This window comes from Eleutherodactylus coqui, chromosome 13 (genome assembly GCF_035609145.1).
Source record: "Eleutherodactylus coqui strain aEleCoq1 chromosome 13, aEleCoq1.hap1, whole genome shotgun sequence".
Classification (NCBI taxonomy): Eukaryota; Metazoa; Chordata; class Amphibia; order Anura; family Eleutherodactylidae; genus Eleutherodactylus; species Eleutherodactylus coqui.
Genome location: NC_089849.1, coordinates 102,781,106 through 102,801,630, shown reverse-complemented (window position 1 = coordinate 102,801,630; position 20,525 = coordinate 102,781,106). Strand labels below are relative to the sequence as shown.

The following is a 20,525-nucleotide window of genomic DNA, read 5'->3' as shown; positions in this document are numbered from 1 at the left end:
TACATAATAGCATTAACCCCTCAGCTACCACTACATAATAGCATTAACCTCTTAGCTACCACTACATAATAGCATTAACCCCTCAGCTACCACTGCAGAAGAGGTTTAACCCTTCACCTTCATATGAATATTCACAAGGATCGTATTTCTTCTTCGCCCGACTCTGAAGCGTCGCACGATAACCGGGAACCAGTGGCAAAGAAAAGCTATTATTTTCCTCCTAAAAACTTCTGCTGCGTCTTTGCGTTTCATCCTCCACTAGAGGGCGGCAGAGCTGCACGCAGTAAATGCACCATGTGGCCTGTAGGTGTCACTGCCATGTGCTCCAGACCTGATGAAAATGTGATGCTATGTGTGTGTGTGTGTGTGGGGGGTGGGGGGGTGTTACATAATGTCTGAGAACAAGCGCGGCGCAGCCATAGCGGTCTCTAGCGATCGCCTCCTCCGTGGATACGATTATCCCGCAATGTAAGCTTTCTGCAACTTAATGGAGAAACCATATTTAAAAAAGTGGTGAAAATATGTAATAAACCACAATATGACATAATAACCGTCTGCGGAGGCTTACTGTTCATCGCAGTCTCACGGTTGTCCATGTGGGGCAGCGCATACCGACAAGCAGGTGTAATTTACCAGGTGTGCTGCATAAAAGAGGCCACACCCCCTTATGGTAACATCCTCTTTATTAGTGCCCCCCCAATATTACCCCCACTAAGGGCACCTTCACACAGGTGTATGCACAATTGCGCACGCCTCAACCCAATGAATTTACACCGTGAACAAGTCTTCTTTTACTGGCGCATGTCACTCTACTTTTGCGCTCGCAGGGAGTCTTTTGCGCACGGGAAACATCCACGTCCCGATTTAAATGACTAATTAGCCTAATGAATTCCAGATGTGTTCCTTTTCCCCGTGGAATCGCACAGCGCATTCCGCATCCCAATGGGTTCTATTCTCTGCATATTAAATGCGCAGATTTTGTGCATGCAAATACGCCCGTGTGACGCCGCCCCCAGAAACTAATTACTAAATGAAACTCATCAGTAGCAGAAGGAAGACCTGCAGCCAGGGGCGTCACACAGATTTTTGGCACGCAATACGCAGAGAATAGAACTCATTGATTTCAGCGGGTTCGTTCACATTTCCGTATTTTTTCATAAACATTTCACCAGCTGAAACCCCCCCCCCCCCCCAAAAAAAAACTCAGCTTGCTATATTTTTCTATGCATTTGCGCGCCAGACGTTTCCCCGTAGAAGTCATTGGGGGATTTGCAAGGAAACGCGAGAAAGGCTGTGGAATTGTGGCAAAGAAATCATTAGACTAATTAGCTATTTTAATCAGTGCAAAATGTGAACTGAAATGTAGCAGAATGAAGAAGTGAATGTTACAATCTCATTGTACAATCAGGTTGGACAGATTTAATTGTACAATCAGGATGGACAGATCTCATTGTACAATCAGGATGGACAGATCTCATTGTACAATCAGGTTGGACAGATCTCATTGTACCATCAGGATGGACAGATCTCATTGTACCATCATGATGGACAGATCTCATTGTATAATCAGGTTGGACAGATCTCATTGTACAATCAGGATGGACAGATCTCATTGTATAATCAGGTTGGACAAATCTTATTGTACAATGATGTTGGACAGATCTCATTGTACAATTAGGATGGAAAGATCTCATTGTGCAATCAGGATGGACAGATCACATTGTACCATCAGGTTGGACAGATCTCATTGTACAATTAGGTTGGACAGATCTTATTGTACAATCAGGTGGGACAGATCTCATTGCAGGGTTTTGTTTAGCTCCGGATGCAGGTTTCGGAGTTGCTGGATTATCAGGCATCGGATTAGAAGAATGTGACCGCCAGTCTCTCTAGCGCCGCAGCCAGTGAAGCCATTAAGATGTAAATATCCAGGGGCCGGGAGAGTGATGGCAGAACGAGGGGCCCCGGGTGGCCGGCTGAATGGGTTTATGGGTCATCGCAGGAAGAATTGTTCAGCCTGTGTGCTGCTCTGTCGCCTCTCTCTCGGCTCCCCCCATGGATGCCCCTCATTAGCATGAGGCTAGCAGAGAGGCGGCAGAGGAGCTCAGCTCTGCAGCTCATCTCCATTAGAATGCTGCCAGGGGCTGGATGTGCTCTCATGCTTCTCGTCACCGCCGCCGCCGTCGCACAGAGAGGTGAGCGTCGCTTATTTCATAGCTTTATCTATAGGGCTGGGTCTAATGCAAGGGAACCCAATGGGAGTGCAGCCAGGGACCACTGAGTGTTCAGCCGGCGTCACACGAGCGTCTTGTGACACGTCCGTAATACGGATCTGTAAGACAGACGTGTTACATGTAACCATCCAACCGCGTGACGTCAGTGCGTCCTCATCGTCTGGTCTGTATTTGCCTCCGTATTTGCGGTCACTGCTTTTATTAAGTACTGTTCAGTATTTGCCCCATAGAAAATAATACCAACGAGTGCAAATACGGAAGCAAGAATAGGCAAAATTGGCGCTTGCTGCGTTTTTAAAAACACAACCGTGAAAAATACTGCCTTGTAAATAGATCCATAGATGTACATTAGCTCCGTATTACCACGGACGGAGTGAACATGCGCTCGCGAGCGATTCCTCAATGCTGAAATTTTTTCTGCGTGCATATTTTGCGCAAATTGTATGAGCGGCAACATGACTGCCTATGGGAGATTTGTACGGAATATTCCACGCACAAAACTGTGCGCAGAATACACTATACGGACACGGTCATGTGACCCCGCCCTTAATTTAGGTGGTCCTTTCACACATGTCCCATAAACAGTGTAGCAGAACTACTAGAATGCACGAGCCTCACGATACTTCAGAGCTTCGCAATCGCTTCAGTTCACGTTTAACAATGGTGGCATCACGGTTGCGGCACTACAAGTACCATCAGACCCTGCAACCAGAGCTCGCTGCACCGATGACTAGATGCAGTAAAATGCCTTTAATCCGGCATTAATGGAACTAGAACAGCGCTCCACAGATCTATAGAGATCGCTAAAATATATGATTGTGTATCCGTCCTGCGTGGCTGCGCCGGGCTTCTGCACGCCCGGTGGGGGTTCTGGAGGTGTCACCTGGTTTCTGGCATTTATAGGTTTGGTGTCCATTAACGTACAGGATGGCGATGTCTAATGGGCCCCTTGGTGAAGTTTTAAAAGTTCTAAGTGTTGTAAAAGGGGGGGGGGGGGGGGGGGAGACGAAATTCCGCCATCTTTTAGTGCGTCTTGTTTCTACGGCGCACAAACTGCAACAAAATGACATCACTTTTACTACGATATCAAACTTTTGTAGTGTTTTTTTTTGCTGTACTACTTTTATTTATTTTTTATTATTTTCCGCTGCCATCTTCTGCACACAATAACTTTATTTTTCCGTCCACATAGTTGTGCGAGGGCTCTTTTCTTGCAGGACGTCCTGTGGTTTGCATTCGTACCATTTTGGAATACATACGACTTTTTGATCGCTTTTTATTACATTTTTTCTTGGAGATAGGGGGACCAAAAAAGAGCTTTTCTGTTGTTCTTATTTTTTTTTCGGACGACGTTTACTGTGCGGTGAAAATAATACACTACTTTGATAGATCGGACTTTTACGGACTCAGCGATACCACTTACTGGTGGATGATCCACAGTGTTTACGCCACATGGAATCATACCTTATATCTTACATAAACCTACCCTTATAGTGTTCAGTCAGCGATGGACGAGAATTTGTTCACTTCTCGTCCCATATAAAAGGACCCTTAGGGCTTATCACACGGGGGTATTGGTGCATGTAATACACAGTGAATAAATGTTCATGTGAGCGTATTTGGCGTACACATTTCGAAACGTGAAAAAAATGACACACCAAGTTCTATTTTTATGTATTGCGCACAAAAATAACACGTATCAAGCTTCATTGCCCATTAAAACCAATGAGAGCATGCTTACGTGTTTTTTTGCGCATGCAAACACACAGGGCATACGTGCGCAAAAAATATAGTAAAATACGCATGGAAAAGCGCAACAAATGCTTGCGCAAATAGACTTATGCCCTTATGAAGCCGGCCTTAGGGCTCATTCACACCAACACGTTTGTGAAGCACAAAACGCAGTGACTAGAACTAATTGATTTCACGTGGGTTTTTTACAGGCGCACTTCACGCAAAAAAATACCCAGCGTGTTCTATTTTCGTGTGTATCACGCACATAATAGCACCTATTAAACAGATTTAACTAATTGCCCGTTAAAATCAATGTGTTTGTGCTGCTGTGGTTTTTTTTTGCACATGACATGTGTACGCAAAAAACACAGCGAAGTACGGACAGATGCGCGCAAAAACGCAATGGCCATCGCATAGGTGCACGTGTAAATACGCTTACGCCTGTGTGAAGGAGTCTGTAGTAACGCAGGGAGATTCCTAGTAGCAGGCGACGCAGCCACGCCGCTCTCGCCTTCCGTGGTAGTTTTTACAACGCTTCCAATGTCACTGGAGAATAAACACTAATTTCCAGCGCAGGCGGGCGGGCGGGGTACAAATCAGGGCTGAGAGTCTTCTTCTTGCACAGATGTTTTAGACAGCCCGAGCCCCTCCAGAGAGATCGTTGACCGCCCGAGCAGCATCCACCAGCCATACAGCCCCCCGCCACATCTAACAAGACCAGGCAATGAGAGGAAGACCCCGGCGCGGTCCGACAAGAAGACCAAGACTAAGCTGACGCTGGATAACAACACCGGACTGAGGAAGGCCCATGCGCATCATGGCAACAGCCTACCTGCAAATGGCCTGCACGGGCGAGTGGTAGAAAACCAGTATGGAGGCTCAGCCAAGGCTGTCCAAGACAGGAACCAGCTGGACTCAGTCCTAGCACCTCCTCAAATCTACTCCAAAGGGGCAGCATCCCAGATCCCGGACCACGAGAGCAACCGACCCAGGAAACTGAGCGCAAAAGCCACAGAGATAGCCCAAAACTCGAGCAAAGTGTCCTGGACCACAAACCGGCATCCCAGCAGTCTGCTGCAGCACTTCAACGGCTTCAGGAAAGGTACGGGCTAGACTAGTCTCAGAGGGGGGGATTCCTACTGCTTGGACCCCCGATTGGTGCATGATGGGAACTTTGGGGCTTATTTACTATTCATTCGTTTTCTGGAGTAAATGATGTCAGAAAATGTCGTACGTGCTTGAGCCACATTTACCGTGGTTTTAGACAGTTTTTCTTACGTTTTTGAAAAAGGGGCGTGGCCTCAATTGTGCCAATAATTACACCAAATTGTTGCGAATAGCGCTACAATTTTTGGCATTAACTAAGCCAACTAAATTTAGACTAGACCCTCTTAAAATGTAACAGCGCTGTGGCCGTTACGCGTCCGGACAAAAAACCGCGGCGCCCATATGAAAGAGCCCTCAGACTGTTTTCACATCTGTGTCCGGGATCCCGGTTTCCTGCTCTGTTCGGTGAGGAGGAAAGGGGAATCTCCTGGCCAAACAGTTCCGTCACGTGATAGAACCGAACAGCGCTATTTCTTCCACTATTTTATACCAGATCTGTGACGAAACCTCTGAGCGGAAGCTCCAGCACAGATAAGCGCTGCGGAATAAGTTGGCGCCATACAAATAAAGATTATTAGTATATGAGCCCGGCCGAATTTTTAGAGGATTAGTGAATAAGCCCGTGTGTTTCAATTCTTCACCATTTTCAAGATCTGTGCTTGCTGTCAATTTTCATTATTTACATTCTGAGGCTCAAAAAGTCTACTGCTGCAACACTGCACACAGCTGAGGGTTTGTCACAATGACTCAGTACAGAGCATCCTGTGGGGTAACCCGCTATGAAGCAGTGGAGCACGTTCTTCAGGCAGGTGGGAGGTTCGGTGTATTATTTCTCAGGCTGAATACGGGTGTAATAATCCCTCAGCTGGAGGCCGGGGAGGTTCAGGACGGGTTTGAATATAAACTATGTATCCCCTTAGAGACCAAGTTTTTTTTCTTCCCATTTTTGTTTTTCCTCCCCCTTTTAAAAAATCATAACTCCTTTATTTATCCATCGCCGTCGCTGTATGAGGGCTTGTTTTTTGCGGGACAGGTTGTATTTTTCAATGGCGCTATTTAATGTACCATATAATATACTGAAAAACTTTTTTAAAAATTCTAAGTGGAGAGAAATGGGAAAAAAACGATAGTCCGCCATCTTTCAGTGCGTCTTGTTTCTACGGCGCACAAACTGCAACAAAAATGACCTGATCACTTTATTCTGTGGGTCAGTACGATTATTACCATGCCAAACTTGTATAGTTTTTTTTTTTTTTGCTGTACTACCTGTATTTTTTTATTTCCTGCCGCCATCTTCTGCGCGCAATAGCTTTTTTATTTTTGGAGCCATTTTGGAATACATATGACTTTTTGATTGCCTTTTATTGCATTTTTTCTTGGAGACAGGGAGACCTAAAAAGTGCATTTCTGGTGTTTATTTTTTCCGGACGACGTTCACCATGCGGGGTAAATAATGCGTTATTTTAATAGAGCAGACATTTACGGACACAGTGATACCAAATATGTATTTTTGTTTTATTTAGATTTTTTTATTATACATATGGCAAAGGGGGAGGCTAAACTTTTATTACTTTTTTTTAAATAATAACTAGTAAAACTTTATTGATTTTTTTTAGACCCCAGAGGGGACCACAACGTGCTTTGATCGCTCCTGCAGTATAGTATAATGCTATAGCATTACATCATAGGGCTATTGGACAGGCAGTCTATCAAGCCACCCCACGGGCATGGATGGATAGGCATTCTGCCAAGACAGCCTTGGGGCCTTTTTCCCCGGCTGCCTTGACACCTGCACAGCTCACTGCGTGGGAGGCTGTACGGGACTCCCGAATATTGTTAACTATTTGTTCCAAAGAAATCCACCTCAAAAAACTTTCATTCATGCGCAATTACATTGCGCTGCAGCGAGCATTTTTACACATACGGTCGTACATGATGTCTGATCATTGCCTAAGGGTGCGTTCGCATGGCGGACTCCACATGTGGATTTAGTCTCGTCAATAGGCGAAATCAGCGGGCGGGATTTCTGCCGCACACATGGTGCTTCTTCATGTGGAAATGCTTCGGAAATTCCGCACGCAGATTTTGCCCAATGACAGGGGTAAATCCGCTTGTGGATCCGCTGTGTGAACAGACCCTTGGGTATGATGGGATGAAACCTCTGCAGAAGCTGCACTACATCTCACTCCGCCTTATAATCTTATGGGTTTTTTTCATATCTAAAACCAGATAGCAAAGAGCGGACTTGTCTGATGGACTATCACAAAGAGAGACACGAAAGGGAGGCCTACTGTCACAGCGACTTCGGTAAGTAGCCGATTGGTCAAGAGCGATCACCTGACTAACTCTATGCTCACCCCTCCACCTTGATCAGGATCATTCCCTAAGTCCTGTGGCACCCTATAAGCTTAAAGAGGTCGTCCGAGTTGTGATATTTTCCTAAACCCCGTTCCCCACACACAACCCCAGGATTGGTATTAGTTTATCTTGACGCCACCAGGAAGTCCTGGTGGAGACAAGACAGACTGCCTAGGAACGCCCCCCAGAAGCTAATTGGCTGGAGAGAAGGCTTGCCACCAGGTCCTGCCAGCTAAGTTAAATTATCCTGTCCCCTGTGTCAGCCCCAGGCCTGTAATCAGCACTGCAGGTCTCCCTTTCTCTACTGCCTACCCGGCTGTTTTTAGTGCTCCCGTGCCGTCCCACCGCTGCTGTTGTCCCCTGTTGGCTCCCCAGCTGTTCAGACAGCTCTCCGCTCCTGGCTCCCCTGCTGTGAATTGTGGTCACTGCGGGCGTTTTCCCAGTTGGTAATACTGCTCCCCTGCATAGCATGTGACGTCCAAGCTCCTAAACCAACTCCCCGTGGCTGGCCTGTCGAGGGCCCCGCTATAATTGCCGCTTCAGCAGTTTGGCTTTCGGCGCTACCCTAGAACATGCTGCTCTTCACTACCTGCTGTTGCTGTTTCACTCGGCCGCTGCAGAAAGCTGTTGCATCTCCCCGCTCACAGCTGACGTGCCGCCACCTCTCGGCGATTCCTGAGATCCGTAGTGTCCTGCACGGCGGCGGCTGTATCTCCACTGCAGTGCTACATGTAAAGCAGCATCGTGTGTATTGGTTGCTGCCTGCCATGGACGGTTAGGGTTAGCGATGGTGTTTCTTTTAGGCTTACATTATTACTTTTTGATATTTCCATCTTCTAACATGCAATTATTTACAACAATTAATGTAAGCCTTACAGGAACACCATCCACAGCAGCCAGCAATCAATACACACTGTGGTGGAAGGACCTTTCTGACGTCACCCAATAGGGAACTAGGGGTGTGAGAGGGGCGTTTCCTCTGTCAAACCCCTAGCTTCCTGGTGGCGTCAAGATACACTAATACCCCCAGCATTTACTCACCTCTCCCCAGCTGAAACTGCAGGGTGTACATAAGAAGCCCCGCTGGACACAGTGGGCGAGGCGAGTATATGCTGGTTTATTAAGTTAGTGCATGGGGAATGGAGTTTCGAGAAATATTAAAACTCTTGACAACCCATTTAACAATCAAGGTTAAAAGGGGTCTTCCGTTTTGTTGCAGTAAGCAGACAGCTCCGTACACTGCGCAGTGGTCTGTGTTGGTAATGCGGGTGAAGTCCTATTTCAGTGAATGGGATTCAGCCTGCAGTACCAACCCAGGCCACTGTGCGATGTACGGAGCTCTCTGCTTCCTGCAGCAAAACACTTAGGGCTCCTCTCCACGGGTGAATTTTCACTGCGTTCCCCTCAGCGATAATCTGATAATCAGATTATCGCCACAGGTACCGCTTTCCATAGCATGGCTTTGGAAAGCGCAGCCCCCCTGTCCACGAGCGGAGACTCATAGAGATTCTCCGCTCGCGGCCAGCAAACCGCAGCATGCTGCGAATTGCCACGATTCTCTGTGCTGAGCCCATGTCAGATAGGCTCACTACGGAGATCCTTCTGCTGGCTCCTGCTTCCGTGCGGCAGCTTCTGCGGTATCGCAACACCCATGGACAGGCAGCCTTGTCTTAGAAGTGTGACAACCTCTAAATGTGCAGAACCTTTTCTTGAAGCATGGGATGATCGCTCCATCAGTCTATTACAAATAACTGTCTTGAGACACACGTATAAGATGTTGCTGCTACTTACCGCCATCATAAATACTGGTGATGTACTGATAAATATGGCAGACATTGAGCACTAAACCTTCTTGTCATTACCTGGAGGATCTATAATCCAGTCCTCTCATCGGCAGCCGTGAATGGGATTGTCCATGATGTAGACTCTGTCGGCAGAGATGTGCAGCTCCTGACTGTCCTGGTCAACAGCGGAGGCTTATATAAGATGAACCGTCTCTACATCACACCGGACGGGGTCTTCTTCAGGGTCAGGATCCTGGTGGTGAACAATCCGCACTGTCACCAATCCTGCCTGCACTTCAGTTTGGGTGAGAGCTACTGCAGTAATATCACATAGGGGGGAGGTATAGGCCAGCAGCCATCACAGGACAGGATGGGATATATGATAGGAATGGATACAGCAGAGTCCTCTGGTCGTTGCACACCGAGCAGTATGTGGTTCCTGGCTTCTATTACTCTTCCCCTCTCCCCCCTCTAGGCGGCCGTTACATTATAATGGGGCAGGTCTACAACAAGAGGATGGAGGTACCAACGTCTATACAGCAAGTGATCAGCACCCACCTACGGGCTGGAGATGGACTGGTGACGAGCGGAAGGAGCTTCTTCAGGAGGTTTAACCGAAAGAAAGAGCGCAAGGTCCTGGCGGCGGCCCACTCCAAATGTAAATAACCCAGAAACGTCCCAATCTATGTGGAAGAAGTCAGATCGTATCTACATGTATTACTATATGGCATCTGTGCTTTCCTGTAAATAAAGACAGATTCTATGAGTTGAGTAACTTTATTGGAGTCTCACGTAGGAAAAACATGTAAAATGGGAACATTAGAGCAGCACTTGGTCGTCTTTAACCCTTTCCAATCCACTATCTGACGTGTAAAGACATTCTGATTAAAGGCTGTACAGCTCTGATGTTGGAAGACGTCCAGCAGGGTATTCTTACTGTATAATACTGGCCATACTGTTATCGGGGGCCTCTCCAGCATGTCCCATACTGCAGTACTGACTCTAGCCAGCAGATGGCACCATTGTATAATGGCAGGAAGAGAAAGTCCCCTAGGAAACTCTGAATCCAAAATTGGATAGAAAAGGGTTAATATGAAGGGCAACGTTAAATCCACACCAGGAAGTCAGATTTTGCTCACAGTCCGGTCCCAAATCCTTACTTACCTCTTCATTACTGCCAATTCAATGATTCCCCGCCAGACTCCTCTGCTTCCCCCGCAGCGGGAGCTACTTCCTATAGGGGAGGCTTGTAGATGGTCTGACCTATAGGACCGTGTTTAGGTAGAAACCTCCCTCTCTTCATACTAGAAGGGACACGAGTATTAAGGTGACAGCTGCCCTTGCCGAGTCCTCTGCTGCTGCTATCCAGCTTTTTACAGATCCTGTCTGCCATAAGGTGTAAATGTATGGAATACAAGCTAAGGCGGTAAAATAAGGCAGATCTATAGCGTCAGCCACCATCTTTACTAGAACTTGCGCTTGATGCAACACCCCCCCCCCAACCTTCGCCACCCCCTTCACCAACATACAGCCACCATTTTCCTTTGTACGCTATCAGAATGTCTTGATTTAAAAGGGGGATTTCCAAGCAGCTCCCACCATCGAAGCGCTGCTCGAACCTCTGAAGTCAATGGGAGCCGTGCTTGTAATCGCAGGTTAGGGTCCTATTGATTTCAATGAGGGCTGCGCTTGCAACTACAAGTGTCGGCCACTACACCGGTGTCAGAGCCATGCTTCCACTCTGACTGAAACATATCCCAGTGGGAGCTGCCTGGAAAACCCCTTTAAGTTCTCCTTTCCCTACATGGTATCAGTTGCCACTCCATTACATACTACTCTCTTGTACTGGACCGATTGTTGGCTCCAACTCCACCCACTCATTAGCAACCTTTATTTTTTAGTCCATTTAAGGCCCATTTAGACACAACGATTATCGCTCAAAAGAAGTCTTTTGAGCGATAATCGTTGTGTGCATTATATGACAAGATGATTGCTCAAACGTTGAGCGATCACCTTGCGCTCCGAGCGAAGAATGCAGAAGACAAGCCGGGGGCGCTAGCCTTCTGCATCCAGCTGTTCTCTGCTCGGAGCACCCGGCTGTTATACAGCTGAGCTCTCCGAGCGGGTATGAAGAACACAGCTGGACCACTGTTCTTCATACCCCGCCTGTGTTCAGGGAGTGGGATCCAGCTGAAACAATAGTATCAGCTGTATCCCGCTGTGAACACCTGATAAAGCTCATCGTTGTTTTTCAGCATGCTGAAAGATCAGCGATTCCCCAACGAAAACAGCGCGATGTCAGTGCAGTGAGACACAACGATCATTACTCAGAAGATTGCTTTTGAGCGACAACCGTTGTGTCTAAATGAGCCTTTACACGGGACGAACTGTCAGGCAAACAAGGCCCAACACGCGGCCCAGTGATGGTCACTGCTGTGATGTTATACAGGAGCAAGTATTGCTGGCATTGCTATAGAGCGCTGCTGGCACGGAGGTGGAGCGGCCGGGAAGCGTTCTTCACCATCCGCCTCCACCCACTGTAAGCAGACAGAAGTCAATGACTATTGTTTACACTGAACGGCTCGTCACCCAGTATTCTCGCATGCAGAAAGTGAACGACTGAACAATTCTTATTCAGTTGCTGCAGGATTAGGGTTCCGTGGGAGCGTGGGAATCTGAGGGCCATTAAGCAGTTGTGACGCGTCGCAATGTTCGGAGACGTTGTGTCCCCATTTATTGTTTCATTTACATCCATAGTTTTACTTACAAAAAGAAATGAAAATTCAGATTGACAAACATTTACAAAGAACCTCGAAACTGAATATTCCAGCTGGAGCCGAGCCCAGTGGGGGGAGGGGACACCAGGATCCTCCCTCTCCCCCCTCAAACAGTCTGCAGTCATCAGTCTTAACAGTTAACATGGCGGCGCTGTGCATCTGGTCGCTGGGTGTCAGACGTCCCACTAGCCTCTACTTTCATAGAAAGAAACAACTCATCAGATTTCGAGGTCCCCCCCCCCACACACCCTCCCCACTTGTTTTAATTACAGGAATCGTGTTAAAACACAGGACAAATTAAATGCATTGGGTCCAATCTGCGTCCATCCGGAAAAGGGTTGGTTTTTTTTTTTTGTCGTTTTAGAAACTTTTTTCTTGTTTTCATAAGAAAAAATAATTAGTTGACAAATGAGCAGGAATAAAAAAAAAAAAAGTGTCTCTGAACAATAAATAAATACATCAAAAAGTCTCTGAACGGTAAACCGACTTCTTCATTGAAGAACATGCGACATGATGCACGGAGCGGTCGCCACTCCATCGCTTAAATCCAATGCGCTAGTCCAGCCCCCCTCATTCCAACCAGACTTCCTTGTATTGCTGTGATAACATTGGGACTTGAGACGGCTGCGTCCCCCTCACCCCTTCCTCTTCTGTCGCTTTTGTCCTTTGGACAAATTAATCCTATTTTCCCGAGTCCTGCATCTCCGGAGTCTGCGGCTTCACCGTCTAGGAGATGGACTGCAGCTTGTTGTTGTGGGACCTTCATGGTACAGAAAACACATAACACAGTGACCAACCAGCAATGGAGGAAGATGAACTAAGGCGACGGAACAGATCATGACCCCCCAACCTTCTACGGATAGGCACTTTACGTATTGCCCCCTGCAGAGAGTCATAAAATATTGCAGGGCGGAGCTATGAGCAAGCCCCACCCACCTGGCAGGTCCAGGCATGCCGTCATGAATGTCGTAGGTTATGTTTAAGGTGTTTGGGAGGAGAAGGCTACAGTTAACACTCTTCAATAAGAGAGACAATGGGGTGTATCTGGTCATAATTAAAGGGGTTTTCCTACTGAAGACATTAATTATCCCTATCCAAGCGATAAGTCATAAATGTCTGCGGACCACCAGGACCCTCAGAAGTCATGAGAACGGTGCACCCTGAACGCCCCGTGTGAAGGACAGTACATACATGTTGCTACACAGCTTCATTCACATCTGTGGGATGGAGAAAGCTAGCCGAGCGCATTGATCTTCCTCCACGTCACAGAAGTGAATGGAGTTGTGGCCGTACATGTGCACCACTGTTGTATTCACATGGGGCATTTGGGGTGTGCCGTTCTCAGGATTGCTGGGGTCTCAGTGGGCAGACCCATAGTAATCAGACATTTAATACGTCTCCTGTGGACAGAGCCATAGGTTACTGGGTAAATCTCTTTAATTCAGCCATTTCTATATAAGACATGTAGCAGAGTTATGTGGGCCCAGTGTCTACACAGTCCACGATTTGGACTCTGGGAAGTGTCATCTTCACACTAGGCTCCATATAGTCATCAAGTACAGGAAAAACTGCATGGCAGGTGTGTATTACGTAACCCACTAGCACAGATACTCCCCAACTTGTGGCATTACATCATACTGTGCAGCAATCGGACAGCCATTCTATCAAGCCGTGCCATAGGCATTCTGCATAGGCAGCCCTGGGGCCTTTCAGAAGGCCCCCGGTTGCTGTGGCAACCTGCGATTTTATCTGACAGCAACATTTAAAGGGTTAACAGCTCCGATGAGCAACGCGGCTTATCGGAGCTGTTGCAGGCAGGTGTCGGCTGTAAGAAACAGCCTTCACCCGCATTGCATAGAGCAGAATCCACCTGCGATCTCCCTCCATACAAGCAATTGTTCAGACATATGAACAAATTGCACTTCTGAACAGCTTCCTGGAAGGGAACCTCTTCGTAAGGAGGGGACTATCTGTATAATTAGTGGAAGTGTTCCTGAATACAAGTGAACTCCTAACAGAAAGGCAGAGGATTTGAAAGGTGGGAAGTATTTGAGCCCCATCTTTGCTATGAAGACAAAAAGGGAAGGGGGGGGGCGGCTCTTGTCTAGTTGCCTCAGTCACTCACCTGCTAGCCTTAAAAGCTTTTAACTTTTGCACAAAGAAGGACTCGAGGACCTCGGCGCTCTGGCAGAACGTGGACTCGCTGGGGTTGTAATAACGACAGTTGTCAAATATTTTGGTCATGTCGGCTACAAACTCCGTTAGCTTCTTGTAATATCGGCTGCGGACTCTCTCCTCCATGGTGGCTAGGTCTGCGAGAGGGAAGAGATAATAAGCATCACACAGCATCCTCAGTCCGATACACGGAACCAGTGGCCGAGACCTTATTAGAGACAAGGATGTGATAAATGAAAAGGTTTATTAGCCAGTCATACGAGAATATACAAGGGTGGCCAAGAGTATGCAGACCGGAGTATATGTGACCCGGCTAAACGGGTTCTCTGCAGTTCTGTAACGCTTTCAGGGGAGTTCAAAGTCATTAGTAAAATAGGAGAAAAAGCAGGAGATGGATGAAAATAAGGTATAAGTCACTGCTTCATTCCCCTGCTTGTCCAGCGCTGCTGCTCCTGTCCTCATCAATGGTCTTTGTTGACAAACTGCAGCCCGTACACGCATGTAACCTCTGCAAGCTCAACGTGCCCATATATGCCAATGACAGACAGCCAGATATAAAATCACCCCTACAGCTGAGTACACAAAGCAGATGTTGGGTGGTGAGTAGGAATGCTGTGAGTATACCTCTTCTTTTTACCCCAATTTTAAAACAATCCCGAAAGCCCCGTTAATGATTTTACTATAGACAGAGCGAGTTTCAATTCCTCACTACTATGAAAGCTGCCGTCAGTGAAGCCTTTACATTCAAAGGCTCAATAAAGCACATTTAATAACTGAGTGCAAGATGTACATTAATACATACATATTAGCGCTTGTCAAAGTAGCGCCATCCCTCAGGGATGCCCCGAGCTGGCAGCTTCTCCCGGGCTTCATCACACAGCAGCCGCCGGAGGCCATAGTGCCAAGCGATAATCTCTATTAGTTTACATCTTGGATTCCGTTAACAGTAATGTGGAGGCATGTGTGAGGCTTACACCGAGAGCCGCAGATTGGGCCTCTACTCAGCGCTGTAGATGGTAGACGGACCTAACCTACATCCAGTATCTCCATCCGACTCTTCTCCGACCCCGAGTCGTTCTACTCTACAAGCAATGGTTGAATACAGATATTACTCTCTGTTGTCACCATTTTGGGGGATGTAAGGGATATAAACCTTTTTTCTTTTTAGTTTTATACTTTTTCTAGCTTTTAACTACTTTTACAATAAATATTTGCATTTCCCATCGCTGTTATCGTACGAGGAGGGCTTAATTCCGTTTCTGACTTATTAGAATAGTTCCACACCTCTTTATTATGCGATGCTCACATTAATGGATTAGGTTTTTGCCCCTTTTTTATATAAACACTTTGTAAATGATGGAAGCTTTTCTCAGCGCTCCCTACTTGTGGGTAGCAGACCTCTTACACAGATTAATACTGAAGCCTGAAAACGGAGTAGTTTAGGCCCTAACCTCGTGTCTGCTCATTGCAGTCGTAGGACTCATATTCTGACTTTAGGACAACGCAAAATGTGGCAAATTTATAATAAATATCACAAGTCAACCATTTTTCAGACTGGCGTATGAAGTGTCCATCTTCATCAATGTGGACCTTTGTTTCAATTCCACAAGATTGTCAAGATCTCTGTTTGCTGTTCATGAATGGGAGTTCTTTGTAATCGCAGACAGCAAACTACATAGGTAATCCTGCTCTTCCCTGAAGGTTTGTCATAGGGTCTTTTTAGACCAGCCGAATCTCGTTTCGATGAGGCGCTGACGTCACGGCTAGCATCCGTGCAGCCTGTTTATACAAGTAAATGCATCGTTGGCTCATTCCGACGAGAATCGTTCAGTCCCTCTAATTCACTTATACAGAGACTGAATGATCAGTGAATGAGCCAACGAGGATTTTAACGCTGCATAAAATGAATGACAAAGTGAATGATTCTCGTTAGACGTTGGCTGCGCTCAGACTAACGATCATCATTCACTTTCACTTGTCTGAGCGATAATCCTTCCGTCTAAAAGCGCCCATAGTTCTATCCAGCCTAGACAATGTGAGCTAAACGGCCCGGACTAGAGACGGGTAACATTGTAACAAACCAGCGGCAGCGCATTGTCTAGGCTGGATACAATTGTAACAAACTCTCCGCTGAGAGCAGGATTAGTGTGCACAGGGTTGTCAGCCTCGAAATGTAAACTAGTTACATGGAACAACTAATGATCAGTATCCCCCCCCCCCAGATAGCTGTACACCGATTCCCCGGGGGTCCGCGATTGGTCAGGGTCTCAGAAGGCTGTGAAGTAATAAAACATGTGTTTCACACCACAGCTCCGGAGGTTAATAAAGCCCCGAGGAGGCCAACTGTAAAAAACACTAATTGACGTTGCAGTTCAGGAACATTCTGTCTTGTGTTTTTCCTTCCAGTTTCCTGCTCCCCTCCCCCGCTGAGAACTACTGGCCGCTGCCAAGCCATCTCCTCCTCAGCTGGCCCCGACCCCAGCCGTCCGTCCTCACAATAGGTCACATTGCCTTGGATCAGCAGTGTTTATCCTGGCGGAGGCTGGTGGGGCTTTGGGACGACAGGGCATCCACAATACTGAAGCAAAGGATTACATTACATCATAAACATGGCCGCCATGTACAGTATCCAGTGCAGCGCTATAATACTGATCTCCTCACTAACCCATTGGTTCCTTGATCACCACATAATAATCCGGAGCGTCCTCTGGGTCCACAGCTTCCAGGAAGGGCCACGCCATCTTATGTGCCTACAGGAGCAAGTACAAGTAAAGATCAGTGACACCAGTGGCTGCAGATCGCACCCCAAACCTGATAGTCTGAGCACCTGCACGCTCCATCACACGGCATCCTCCCAGCACCTCCTGCTTGTTCAGTGGCTCTACATAGCTTGCCTTGGCGACGTACATCCTCAGCTAAGCTATTAGAGGAGTACCAGTCCCCAAGCTTGCTGACTTGTTTCCACTAATAACATGCAGAATAGTGAGTGCAGCTCTGGAGTATAATACAGGATGTAACTCAGGATCAGTACAGGATAAGTAATGTATGTACGCAGTGACTCCACCAGCAGAATAGTGAGTTCAGCTCTGGAGTAGAATACAGCATGTAACTCAGGATCAGTACAGGATAAGTAATGTATGTACACAGTGACTCCACCAGCAGAATAGTGAGTGCACCTCTGGAGTATAATACAGGATGTAACTCAGGATCAGTACAGGATAAGTAATGTATGTACGCAGTGACTCCACCAGCAGAATAGTGAGTGCAGCTCTGGAGTATAATACAGGATGTAACAGCCCTTTTACACAGGATGACTTGTCAGGCGCAGATGCCCAACACGTCATCGCAGACTGAATGAAGGTGGAGTGGGGCCGGGAAATGTTCCGGCCCACCCGCCTCCATTCACAGTAAGAAGGCAGTCGTTCATAAGTCAATGACTGCTGTTTACAGCGGGTCATGCATTTATACCGAACGATGATCATTGGGAATCTGAACGATTTATCGGCCCATGTAATAGAGCCCTAACCTAGGATCAGTGCAGGATGAGTAATGTATTGTATCCACATGAATGATAATACAGAAAAACCCAATAACTAAGGGCCACTTAGCTTAAAACCTACAAACCACCGACTCGTCTCCAATCACCCTTTTATGGCTGAACTCCTCAAACGCTTGGTCTACTCTCGCCTGTAGCCAGCCATCTCCCTGCGAACGCTCATCTTGATGCCTTACAATCTCTTTTTCATACTCTACATTCTACAGAAACTGCCCTCACTAAGGTGTCAGATGATATCCGGATGATCAGATCTGATGGCCACTACTCTCCACTGAACCCCTAAACCGTGCATCTTAGAGGTATAAATAAGGTTCAGCAACGAAGTGTTAGGAAGCTAAAATCTAGAACAGGGGCCAACATTTGAGATTAGTTGGGGAGGGGGATGAAAAAATGTCAGAAAATACTATTTTACAGAAAGCACAGTAGATGCTGGGTTTAAGCTTCCAGCGGACGTGGGAAATCAACAGTAAGGCCTCATGTCTACGGGCGGATTAGATTTGCGGAATCGACGATAGGCACCCACATGGAAGATCCACAGTTCAACCCGCCCATTGGAAAGCCTGGGGCGTCCGCACCTCTATGCCGATTTGTTTTGCAGATTTTTTTGTGCAGAAAAGAAATCCCAGCGTGTTCCATTTTACTGCTCCATTTATCTACATGGAAGCGGGAGATCTGCAATGCATTCGCAATTCAGTTGCAGAATGCATTGCGGATTTGTAGGCAGATACCTCCTTCCCTAGTTGCTTGGAGACCAAGCAGGGAGTTGGACAGAAGGGGGAAGGCAGTCACTTTAGGTTTGCGATTTTATTTTCCGTGCAGACAATTCACAGTGCATCCGCGTGGGGGAAAAAAAATTGCACCCACGATCAAGGGTAAGCATTTAAAGATCCTTCCTGCAGCGACTCGCAGGTCTTCTGCTACGGAAATCTGTGCGTGCCGCGGACATGAGGCCTAAGTGAATATAAACCTGCCTGCGATAAACATCTATCCAATGAGAATAAAAAAGAAGTAATGTAAAGGCAGACTAGATCGGCCATGTGCTTTCTTTTCTGCTGCCAGTCTTCTGTTTCTATGTACAATGACTCCAGCAGCAGAATGAGTGCAGCTCTGGAGGAGAATACTACAGGATGTAAAGGAGGATCAGAACAATGTGATGCACTGTATGAAGAGTTCTTCTCTATGTATAATGGGGTTTAGATGTGAGTGTACCCACAGCTAGCCACATTCATTACACTGTTTTTGTAAAGTGCCATTAGATTGGATGGCGATATATGATATGTACACCATATATGTGATTTATCACATGAAACCCTACGGCCGGCTTCTGGTGAAACAGTGTAGAACACGTTAAGGTCCATCATACCTGCAACGACCTGAGAACTCGCTTCAGTCCCTCGTAATCCTTGTCGGTCAGTGGGCTCAACACCGTCATGGCGTCTTCAGTGGACTGACACTCCGGACAGACGTACTCGTCTATGTACTCCGCCTCGCTCTGTAAAATCCCCACGCAGCGACCGTGAAACCAGTTCTGGCAGCGATCACAGCCGATGTAAAATCTACACAGTCCAACACAAGAGCAGGGGGTGAGAATGGGCCACGTAAAACAGTCACATCACACAGATCTGCTAAGGACGAGCGCCATGCTCGATCGCATGGCTTCAGACACCAAACAACCCTAAAGCAAAAGCTGTGGGGTCTAGTAGCCCCCGTGTCCGGGCAAAGCTTCAGTACACAGGACTAAACAGCAGGGACTGCCAACTGCGCAAATCATTATCCAAGTGTTAAGCAGAGAAAGAGTCGCAATGCTCTGTAGTTATCGGTCCAAAGAACATGCATGGTAATTACTCAGAGAGATCACGTGTGACACGTTTGCTTCCAGTGTGGGGGGTGGGAGGGGGGCGCTCACCAGTCAATCCCCTCTCTTCCCAAAGCATGCTCTGGCCAAGTTAAAGAGGACACTGGAGCTAAAGAAAGGTAAAGCGACTGCTGCGTACATCCAACAAGCGCTCTAGTTAGTAGAGAAAGGTTCCCCGGACTCACTGTGAATCATCATACGGCGTCCTGCAGATACAATACAACTCCTCACTGCTGCCCTCTTGTGACTGTTTACACTCATTACAGATGTACACATCCACTTTCTTGGCTTCCGTCTCTGTGATGCCAACACATTCTCCGTGATACCAATTAGCACAAAGCTCACAGCCAATATAGAACCTAGAATCAATTCACAGCACAAACACCCAACAGTTGTCATTTACATAGAAAGCTTCTGGAGCTTGCAACACTGAACACGGCTACAGCTTCCTTGGTGGATAATACGGGCACTTCAGAGTGGCAATGGCTCCACAGGTGGCAGGGTCACAGAGGGGTTTTTTTTCTTGGGCGATGAATGGAAGGGTTTCTGTTGTGGTTTCTATGCAGAGTTGGAGAGACATCCACAGCATCTCATCTACATCCCTTCACAAAGCGTCACAACTGCAAACCAGATTCTAGATCTTGCCTTAGGGTGCCAAGATTTATGGAAGTCCTGGGACTAAATTCAGTTAAGGCATCTCGACTACTCTGCGAATACAAAGCTGTACCGCAGCATTAACTAATGCTGTATTATACTGCAGAGCTGAACTCCCTAATCTTCTGATTGTTATACAAGCTCTATGCAGAAAATGAATGAGTGGGAAGGCTGGGAGATTTCAGCTCTAAGGCCTTATGTCCACGGGCAGGTCAGATTCCGCACACAGGAGCCTGCAGTGGAATCACACCTTGGACCATGGAGATAACGTAGGACTATGCAGTAAGATGC

General features: G+C 47.0%; 2 protein-coding genes across 4 annotated transcripts in view; one reads left to right on the top strand and one right to left on the bottom strand.

Moving 5' to 3' along the window:
- The first annotated feature begins 1,965 nt into the window (after positions 1–1,965).
- Positions 1,966–9,983, top strand: C13H17orf58 (chromosome 13 C17orf58 homolog). Of its 3 annotated transcripts, XM_066586318.1 has the most exons (5): positions 1,995–2,195; positions 4,594–5,070; positions 7,305–7,382; positions 9,331–9,522; positions 9,693–9,983. In XM_066586318.1, the coding sequence occupies exons 1-5, from the start codon at positions 2,060–2,062 to the stop codon at positions 9,881–9,883; spliced, it is 1,074 nt and encodes a 357-aa protein (XP_066442415.1). In that variant the 5' UTR covers positions 1,995–2,059; the 3' UTR covers positions 9,884–9,983. The 3 variants fall into 3 exon arrangements, with proteins under 3 accessions (XP_066442416.1, XP_066442415.1, XP_066442417.1); XM_066586319.1 differs by lacking the exon at positions 9,331–9,522 and having other exon boundaries at positions 1,966–2,195; XM_066586320.1 differs by lacking the exon at positions 4,594–5,070.
- A 1,940-nt stretch (positions 9,984–11,923) lies between these two features.
- BPTF (bromodomain PHD finger transcription factor) overlaps positions 11,924–20,525 on the bottom strand; it is a 73,884-nt gene continuing 65,282 nt past the window's right edge. The window contains exons 29-33 of the mRNA XM_066585992.1: positions 19,766–19,939; positions 19,089–19,281; positions 16,835–16,919; positions 14,120–14,306; positions 11,924–12,754 (exon numbers count right to left, since the gene is read on the bottom strand). Of these exons, the coding sequence (XP_066442089.1) occupies positions 12,721–12,754; positions 14,120–14,306; positions 16,835–16,919; positions 19,089–19,281; positions 19,766–19,939 (673 nt within the window). The 3' untranslated portion in view covers positions 11,924–12,720. The remainder of the gene's footprint in view (positions 12,755–14,119; positions 14,307–16,834; positions 16,920–19,088; positions 19,282–19,765; positions 19,940–20,525) is intronic.

Coding starts and splice junctions, on each gene's coding strand:
- C13H17orf58 (XM_066586318.1), top strand. CDS start 2,060: ATGCCCCTCATTAGCATGAGGCTAGCAGAGAGGCGGCAGAGGAGCTCA. Junction 5,071..7,304: donor CTTCAACGGCTTCAGGAAAG/GTACGGGCTAGA, acceptor ATCTAAAACCAG/ATAGCAAAGAGCGGACTTGT. Junction 7,383..9,330: donor CTACTGTCACAGCGACTTCG/GTAAGTAGCCGA, acceptor TCTCATCGGCAG/CCGTGAATGGGATTGTCCAT.